The 10115-nt window shown below is 42.1% G+C and overlaps 1 protein-coding gene across 6 annotated transcripts in view; it reads left to right on the top strand.

Annotated features, from left to right (window-relative positions):
- The window catches only part of NBEA (neurobeachin), a 561077-nt gene that overhangs the window by 344878 nt on the left and 206084 nt on the right, over nucleotides 1-10115 (top strand). For all 6 annotated transcript variants that reach the window (XM_075265947.1, XM_075265948.1, XM_075265946.1 and 3 more), the window contains one exon: nucleotides 1936-2102. In XM_075265947.1, the coding sequence (XP_075122048.1) occupies nucleotides 1936-2102 (167 nt within the window). The remainder of the gene's footprint in view (nucleotides 1-1935; nucleotides 2103-10115) is intronic.

Below are 10115 nucleotides of genomic sequence, written 5' to 3'. Positions count from 1 at the left end.
GGGGGGGTAGTTTAATTTAACTTTAGTGGTGCCTGAATAGCCTTTTTAAAGGTTATTCACGCATAGGTGGGGCTCTATCACCATAATTTTGCTGATAGAGCCCCTTTAATTTCATCCCATTCTCTTGGCAAAATTTTTATAAATCTTGGAATAGCCCATTTAGAGCCTATTAGATGTTCATTCTGTTCACTGTTACAGTAAGGTGTCTACATTGTAGCAACTAATCATCGTTCTATCCATGAGACTTATTCCCCCAAAGAAACGTGTCCTTTGTATGTTACCTCCAGGACATAAACATCCATGCTCCAGAAAATCTTAAAAAGTCAACATTTTGGAACTAGACTACATTTCTTGTCCATTTACAGTCAACAATTTTTATAGGTACCCTGAAAGGTTGGACTAAAAGTTACATAAAAGATTTTTCTTAAGGAGAGCATATTAATTTTTTTTTCCAACTTTGATTTTTATAAAAAAAATTTTTTTAAAAAAAGAGAACAATCAACCATATACTAGAATCAACCACTAGAACAACAAAAAACAGTTGAAACAAGCAACAATGCATTTAAACCACTGCTACGTTAGGGCAAAAGGTCAAAAATAAGTGACAGAAACAACGGAGAGAGACGGGGAGACACAGGGCTAGAGACAGGAGACAAGGAGGAAAGGGAGGGGGGATGGGAGGGATCAGAGACCACGTATAGAACAGTACACGTCCCAAGGTGCCCAGATGGTCCGAAATTTCTCCACTGTATTATTCAGAGTGGCAGTAAGAAACTCCAGGCACTTAACATCTTTGATATGAACAAGTAGAAAGGGGGCCAAGGGGGGTTGGGTACTTTTCCAATGACGAGCTATAAGGGACTTAGCTGCAGTATAAATATATAAAAACAGCAAGGAAGGGTGTTTACCCAGGGTCCTGGGAGGTAAGTTAAGGAGATAAACCAGGGGGACAGCGTGAGGGAAGATTGCATCCATCATGGTCTTCACCTCCAGCCAAAAAGGGTGGATCAGAGGGCAGTCCCAAAAAATATGAAAAAGAGTACCAGGACCCAAAAGGCATCTCCAGCAATTAGAGGGAATATTGGGGCTTAATGTGTGAAGGAGGGCTGGGGTGTGGTAGCAATGTAGAAGAATTTTATACTGGGTCTCACGATAAGTTATACAGGTGGACGACTTAATAGCACGAGACCAGATGATCTGCCACTGAGCCTGAGAAATCTGCCTACCCAATCCAGACGACCAACGACTCATATATTTGAGAGTCAGAGGGGTCCGTCCATCCGGAGAGGATGATCAATAGATGTCTGAAATCAGACCCTTAGTAGAGGTGCCAGCACGGCACAAGGTAGTAGGGACGGAAACCCTCAGAGCCGCAAACCTAGTAAACAACAAGTGTGCAATCTGCTGATAGTGGAACCACTCCGATCTAGGCATGTGCAGGGTATTAATAAAGTGGTCAAAGGGCCTGAGCTCCAAGGAGAAAGGATCGACCAGATCTGCCACGTGGAACAAACCACGACTACACCAAGGGTGCACCCTACGAGCGCCCAGCTCCTCCGGGAGGAGAGGATTGAAAAGGAAGGAAATCAAGGAGGTGTGAGAGGCTGGAAGCGGAAATTACCTACTACATGTAGTCCAAATAGATCTGGTAACCTGGATGGGACCCAGAAGGGGGATGGCTGGAGCAGGGGCGAGTGGGACCACAGGAAGGCGTTGGGGTGCGTCGCGACTAGCCACAAGAGCATATTAGTTTTATATTTGATGTGAGGGTTTTCAATATTGTTTTTTTTTTTTATATAAAGGTAATTTACAGTTTTCCTTGAAACACAAATTTAGTATAATATTGATGTATCACGCCATCATATTTCTTCCTTTTTTTTTCTTCTATAAAAAAGATAAAAGACTACTTAATAATAATTTGTGTTTTTCCTAAAGTCACAATGTGCCCAGTACGCTGCAGATAGGAGAGAAGAGGAAAAGATGTGTGACCACCTCATCAGCGCTGCCAAACATAGAGACCATGTGACGGCCAACCAACTGAAGCAGAAGATCCTCAACATCCTGACCAATAAGCACGGGGCGTGGGGAGCCATATCTCAGAGGTAAGAAACTTTTACTAGCTATGAGTAAAAGTCAGTAAGATGATTTATGTTGTGCAATATATTTAGTAAAAATGCATCATCAGAAAATCATCTGATTGGCCGAATCCTGTACACTGGCCAATCAATGCTGGTCAATTCACTCCTATGAGAAAAAGTCCGCTCCCTCATAAAAGCAAGCTGCCAGCTCTCCCAACTAGCAAGGACGAGCCTGCTGCAGAACCAGCGTTGATTTGCTGAATGCTATACACTGTATAACATTCGGCCAATCAACGCTGGTTCTGAATTGAACATTTACTGCAAATAGCTAGTAGTATTAGCTAGTAGTATTCAATCGAGTACGAATATTTTGAATACCGTAGTATTCGATCGAATACCTACTCGCTCATCTCTAATTACAAGTCTTTTCTTACTTGCCCCTTACAACAGAGATTCACCGAGAGCCTGACTATTGATGGGTGTTCAGCCCACCCTCGACCACATCTGTCTGCTGCCTTCTTGATACCTATTGAATACCTTTCACAGACCGTCAGGGGCTGAGAATTTTATCATATATTCTAACATTTATAACTTATGTTTGTTTTATTCTTTGTGGGAAACTTAATTGACTTCACATATGTGCCCAATATTTTATGTATTTTTTACATTTGATCCAAGGTTTATTAAGGACAAGAAGGGGATGCCAAAACAATCATTGTGCATGTATAGATAGGCGAATTTTGCTCTTGAAGGGGTAGGAGAAACATATGCGGCCCATGCCTAAAATCTCAAGCAGGGGACACGGTCATTTTAGACAAAGAGAGAATGTGCGCGAATCACGTCATTCATTACGCTGATACGACGGGCGCATGACATGTCATAGTATTTGGCTTTATAAATTAGAACCGCTCCCTAACAAACGTCTCGGTCCAGTTCCCTCACAAATGGTGTGGACCACAGATGGTAGGTGGTGGGACCTTGTGATCTAAAGCAAATGCAGCTCTCTTTTTGATGGCTGGCAAACCTAGACTTACCTGGTATTGTTTTTATTAAGCATTCCTAGGCTCCTATAAACTGGCACAACATAAGCAAGACTCTATAAGCCTATTATGGGATCCTCTTGTGCTGGTGTTTTTGATGAATTTCAGGTTAACTCTTTACAATATGTATTTTTATAGCCGTGTTAAGAGGCATCTGTTTCCGTACAGTGGAGCTGTAACATTCCTTTAAAGGTTCTGCATTCTGTGACGAATTACTTTGAAAAATCGAATTTAAAAAACACACAGGTAATAAAGTCCAGATGAACGTTTTCCCAAAGTAAATTGAAATGTTTCTGCTTTGTGGTCTCCTATCTGTACCTGAACACTGCCAGTAGTGCAAGAAGCAAAACAGCCAGAGGTATGATGTGCCACCAATTAAGCCCCGGCCAACAGAACACACAAGCCAATTTTACACAAGATTGGCGCTGCAAAATTTGTCTGCATAAAATCGATCTGTTATGGATTTACAACGCCCTTACTAAATAAGATGGGAAACTTTTTTTTTTTTCCGCATTTGTTTGTCGAGAGATTGATTCCATTGACATGATCTATTTTTTTGGAGTCTCTGCATAGAACAGTATACAGTATATTTTAGTAAGTGGTATCTCTAAAGTCCAGTTACCCCCCCAAATGTCTTATGAAACATTCATGTTATGCTTAGGTAATGAATTGTATGTACTGCCAGTTTCCTGTTAGGATTATACTGCCAAATTGTTGAGTGAGATTTGTACAGGGTCAAAGTATAGTAAGGGCAGAAGAGGTAACTGCCCGGGGGATGCCAATCCCCAATTCCCTCTGACCCTTTATACAGATACTCACAGCTTAAAAAGTTACAGAGAGAAAACAACTAATATTTCTTAAGCTATTTTTGTAGCCGTTTTTGAAAAAGTACAAACTCTATATACAAAAAAGTATAATAAATGTGCATGTGACAATTCTGAGGGTACATTAACCCTTTCCCCATGCTGCCATTGAGAGGGAGAAGAACTAAAATTTATATCTTCTAACCAGCCATCCATAAGTGGTCTAAAATTTGTGGTGGGCTAAGTAGATGATATGTCTTGGGCTCCCCCGAACGCTGCCCTCCCATGTCTATCTGTGCTGTCATTGACAACTGGGTGTTGTCATTCCCCTTGTCACATCAGTATCAGACTGTGTAGAGACACATCCTCTTTCCAAACTCTCTATATTCTAATCCTCAATTGTGTCAAACTTATGAATTTGCTGAATCAAGTTAAGTCATCAGTGCAGAATAAAGACGTCTATAGCAATATTTAGAGGGATTGTACCTTGCTAAGGCTAAGTTCACACAGGGTTTTTTGGTCAGGATTTTTAGGTTGTATTCGTCTCAAAATCCTGACCATAAAGATGGCTCCCATTGAAATCAGTGGGAGCCGGTCAGGTGTTTTTTCTGGGAATTGGCTTGTTTCGGCTCCCGGAAAAACAAGCGAGGTGCTCATTCTTCAGGCTGTTTCGCCTCGCGATTCGGCCTAAAGACACTCCCTCCTCTTGACTAGGCCAATTCTTTGGGCCTAGTCCGGAGCGGAGCGCGCGACTGGATGCCGCTGCAGTGCATCGGCATGCAGTCGCGACAGCTGCCTGTCTTTTGGACCAGAACCTGAAGCGGCCTCCGCCTCAGGTTCCGATCCAAAAAATCCTGTCTGAACTTACCCTAAAAAGTCCCTGGAGTGCTAAGTGAAATTGGGTTTCTGACAGCCCTTCATCCAGAATACTTTCTACTTAAAGGGGGTATCCAGTTAAAGGCAATTATAATTCAATACTGGCCAGTAGGGAGTAAGAAAATACATAACAATATTACTCCCCTCCATCGATTCCTCACTCCATACCCTGTTGCTTTCTGCTTTCTGTGTGATGCCTCAATACACAGGAAATGTATCCTCAGCCAATCACTGACAACTGTGTTGACCTGCCTTGATCAATGATTGGCTGAGGATACATTTCCTATGCATTGAGATGTCACACAATACTACTCTCCTCCAGCGATTCCTCACTCCATTTCCCTGCTGCTCTCTATTTCCTGTGTGAGGTCTCAATGCACAGGAAATGCATCTTCATCCAATCAATGACAACCATGTTGACCTTCCTTGGTTAGTGATTGGCCTGAGGATATATTTCTTGTGTATCTAGACATGACAACCATTATTTCTTGAGGATGCATTTCCTGTGCATCAAGATCGTCACACAGGAAGTAGAGAGCGGTGAGGGACGGGGCATCGGTGCAGGTGAGTAGCGCTGTTAGTAATTTCTCATGTCCCACTGATCCAGTATGTAGCATAGTGTTTTCCCTGTTCACCCCCTTTAAGCTAGTATTAACATGGTTAGACAATTGCCTTTAATGTCTCTTTTTTTGTTAGTCTCCGTACATATATTTTTGCTTGGAAAATATAAAATTCATTAAAATACAAAATATATATAAGATATAGGAGGACATTTTTCATGAATCCATGTAGTATGTATAGACTAACATGTCATTGTTGCAGACGTGGTTCCCTATATTTTTAGAGACATTAACCCCTTGGCTTCTGCGGCTGACTTCTACCCTTCACAGTTTGATTAATGATCTCAGTTCAGAATCCAGCCTGCAAGTAATGAGTTATTTGTCGGCCATCACACAGAAGGTGTCTGAAGACATAGACATAGGGTATATAACCATTGTATCTCACCCTACAGACAGCCCGGCTGGTATGGCAGGCATATGGGGATTAACTGCACAATTTATTAGTGATCATGACCCATTAGTCTGTGTCATTTTAGTGACAGTGTTAAATCACAGTTTCTCATATAAAGCCGCTTTTGCAATTCTTTCTCTGATACGCCTGCAATAACCAAGCCAGAAGGGAAATAATAGATTGTAGTAAAGAGTAATGATCATAGTTAAGTGGGTGGCATGTGTGTGGTTAGTCGTATAACACATCCTGCTCTTTAGTGGTTGAGGTTGTGGTTTCTGGTCTGTTTTAATTCACATATAAAATCTGCAAGCTTGAATATTGAACCATTGCTGCGAAGGAGACACGTGAACTCCAAAAGCAAGAGCAGACGGTATCCAGCAATGACTGCATGAACCAGTCAGCATAATGGGAGAATCAATCCCCTTTTATTCTCTTACAGTGCACCTTTTTATTGATCACCCGTTGCCAACGTTTACCACAGCGTGAACATAGATTGCCATGTCAGCATTAACATCAGCCTCTGTCCCCATTGGGGCTCACTTACTAATTTCTATAATATTAGGCATACACACTAGGGCCAGTTCCATAGAAAAGCAGAGAAATCCTACACGACCACGAGAGAACATACCAACTCCATGCCAATATTGTTCTTGGTTGGATTAGAACCCAGGGCTTCAAGCTAATATTGCAAATCCCTGCTCTTCCCTACTGTGCCTACAGATTTGCTTCTAGTTGACTATTCCTGCAGAAGTTTAAAGAGAACCTGTCATTGCATTTTAGCCCCTAACTTGCCTCCATTTGATTTTACACAATGGTAATAGGCTTATAAAGATGCTACTGCCTAAAATGACCTTTGGAGCATAAAGGTAAAAGTTGATAGCGGTTTATGCTGTTTGCGAACAGTCATGTGGGCAGTCCTGGTCTCCTGAAGAGTCATACAGTCCTGCTGGCATTTTTGCACGGGTTAGCCGCGACAGGATGCCGATGCTGTACCGAATGAATGGGCCTAATCTGGAGAGTGTCTAGAGCCGCGGGTCTGCAGCAAGATCAAGCAGGGCGCATCCTGCTGCAATCTCTTCCTCCCATTGAAAACAATGGGAGGCAGATTCCGGGAGGAATCTGCTCTGGATTCGGGGGTGAAATCCATCCCCAAATCCGTCCCCGAAGAGAAGCCAAGACTCATGAAAAATCAGCTAGAGGAATAAATAATCTTTTGACTCCCATTGAAATGAATGGGCAACTTAGGAGGTGTTTCCACCTCAAAATCCGCCTGCAAAAACTCAAAATCCACCTGCAAGGGGCAATCAAACACTTTATGGGAAGCAAAGGTCTATTGGAAGGGGATGGAATAGCGTATTCTCTCCATGGTGACCACTTCTCAATAATCGTGTACCAGTTTAGGCTCCGCTTCACCTCTGAGAAGTCAAGAGTGGGCTTCTCCAGGTGGAAGCTATAGTCTAGGTAAGTGCGCATTTTACACAGTGCCAAACCATAAGACCTGCTCCTTATCACAGTCGCCTGTAATTCAATCATCTTAATACTCTATGATTATATATTACAGTCAACCTCAAAATCTGTGTTTATATGGTAAGATGACAAGTATTCTTCAGATTCCCTTGCGAGAGATTCAATAATTAAAGATCCCTTTAATATGAGTGATGTATAATGATTTGTTTTGTAAAACAATGGAAAGATGGCATATGTTCCTAAAAGTGCAATACTCTGCATCAGGCAGCTCTGAACATATGGCCTTCAGTGCGTCAAGTAATAAATGCCAACAGCATAAAACAAAGCTTTCTAGATTTCATCAAAAGAATCCAAAACTTGTAACATGAGGTTTATGTCAACTTGTGTAGTTGATATTGGAGTTTTAGTGGGATTTGTCTGTTATCTACATGTAATGCCTGAAGGTATTCAGTGGACCAGGGACCCAAAGTTAAATGGGTGTTCCTGCACTTACCTATCCTTAGAATTAGTCATCAATATCACATTAGTCAACTAAACAAAGGAGCTGCTATAGCACCAGGAAAGTCACAGCTCTGGCCAGTGTATAGTGATACTGCAGTTCTCTGCCATTCACTTTAATAGGAGAGAGCTGCAGTACCATTTCAGGCCACTGCATAGTGAGCGGCACTCTGCTATTTTTGGCATTGCCATGGACTGATTGGTGATAGTGATGGGATTCAAACCTATTCGTTGTTAATATAAAAGTATTGTAAACCCATTTAAAGGGGTTGTCCCATCTCAAGGATCCTATCTATACTGCTAGTTTATGTGGATTCAAGACTTTTTCTAAATACATTGCTTCAGCAAAACTGCTTTGTTTGGCCGCTATCTGAGATTATTCACTTCATTGTTTACACTGCGTTTCCATAACCACGGACCTGGGGATGGTCTTATCACTCCACCCAAGACAAGTGACGTAGCTCCCTGCTCTCAGGAGGGGAGGGGTAGCTGTGCTCGGTGCTTGTGTTTCTGAGCTGTTTATCTCCCTGCTCTTCCAGTTATAAGCTCTGTTAATTGAATTTTGCTGATAAGGGAGCACGCAGGCATGCAAGGCCAGTGGCATAGAAGCGACTCGCCGCTGGCTTTACATGTGAGATAGCAAGTGAAACCCCACCCACCAATTTACGGAGAAAATCAGGAAGTGAACAGAGCTGACAGCCTGCAAGTTGGTGACCGAGCAACTTGGGAATACTCCTTTAAGTTTCTTATTGGCGGTTTTCTAGTCTATTGTATTTATGGGCTTTTGTTGAGAAGTATTCATTTTATTGGGCAGCCCGGTGGCTCAGTGGTTAGCAATGTTTCCTCACAGCTCTGGCGTCCTGTTTTGAATCTGACCAAGGGTAACATCTGCATGAAGTTTTTATATTATGCCCGTGTTTCCATGGGCTTCCTCTGGGTACTCTGTTTTCCTCCCACATGCCAAAATATACTGATAGGTAAATTGGCTTCCCATAACTTAACTTACCTTTGTGGGTGTTGGGGATGAGCACTTGTGCGGCAGCCACTAACTCCCCTACTCTGCAATACTCCCTACACTCTGAGTCTTATGCGAGAAAAGCGCATTACAAATGTTTTTTTTTTTGCTCCCTTTCCCCTAATCTGTATATGGGACTGCTGGGATTCACCAAAAATAAAATGGTGAATGTCACATATAATTCAATAGCGGCTGTGCCCCTGAACAGTTTTTTTTTTTTTCTAATTCACCCCCTGGTAGGTTATACAATATGTAAATCTGTCTCTGAGAAGATAAAAGGTTACCTCCTACATATAATTGAATGGGTGGACATCCTCTGGGAATGGCAGCAGTCTGGTTTGTAGCTGGTATTTGCGCCGTTTTCCATGGCCGATTTTCACCCATGTGGCTCCCGTTTTTATGGATCCCTCTTAGACTTGAGAGATCATTGAAAACGGTAAAGTTAAGATATGTCTATTGTTGACAGACGGCTTCATAAAAGCAGCCAATAGCTCAGTTGATTCTCATTGTTCTGAAAATGGTCATATGACAGCCACGCAGTGATCCATCACACCGCCATGTCTACTCTTGTGTGAATAGAGCCTATAACTTAGCCTCATGCAGGTGAATAGGACTGGACTGCAATACCATACACAGCCCATGGTGAAGAGTGGCACTGTTTATAGGTGGGATTAAACCTGCTCTTTTCTAATCCACAATGTGAATCTTCTGACTTATTACGTCTTTTATCTGTCAATAATTGTAAAGCTGACGACACCTACACTAAAGTCATATAGCACAAACCGCAACATAGGGGTGCTGTCATACTGCGCTCCCAGCCACATGCGCTTACCGCTATTTGCCTGGATACACATGTTCTTTTCCTTTAGAAGCAATGTAAGTACATGTGTAACCCACAATTAGTGGTAATGTATGTGACTGGGAGCAGAGTGAGGTCATACCTGTAAAGAGCTGACACACAATGTACCTGGCCATGATACCCTTACATAATACTATATATCACTCTTCCTATGACCACATACCGTGGGTGGGCTATTCCTCCAGCGTCTTCCCTTCATTCCAAATGAGTTAATGTCTTTTAAATCCAATTCGATACCTGCTGCCATCTTGACCATCTTAACTGAAGAAATTAGATTAACCTTTGGAAATGCCATAGATTTGCTTTCTGTGATGCATGGCGGCAAAGGTTAATTTATATTTTAACTTCTTCAGTGCCTTGGGCTTAACCTCTGAGATATAGAACAGGAGATCTAAATGTAATCACCAAGCTAATATCTAATCTAATAATCCAGCGGGGTTTTGAGAGTCTACTGTACCTCGCGTATTT

This window comes from Leptodactylus fuscus, chromosome 2 (assembly GCF_031893055.1).
Source record: "Leptodactylus fuscus isolate aLepFus1 chromosome 2, aLepFus1.hap2, whole genome shotgun sequence".
Taxonomy (NCBI): Eukaryota; Metazoa; Chordata; class Amphibia; order Anura; family Leptodactylidae; genus Leptodactylus; species Leptodactylus fuscus.
The sequence above is the reverse complement of the archived record's forward strand: the minus strand, read 5'-3'. Positions and strand labels throughout refer to the sequence as shown.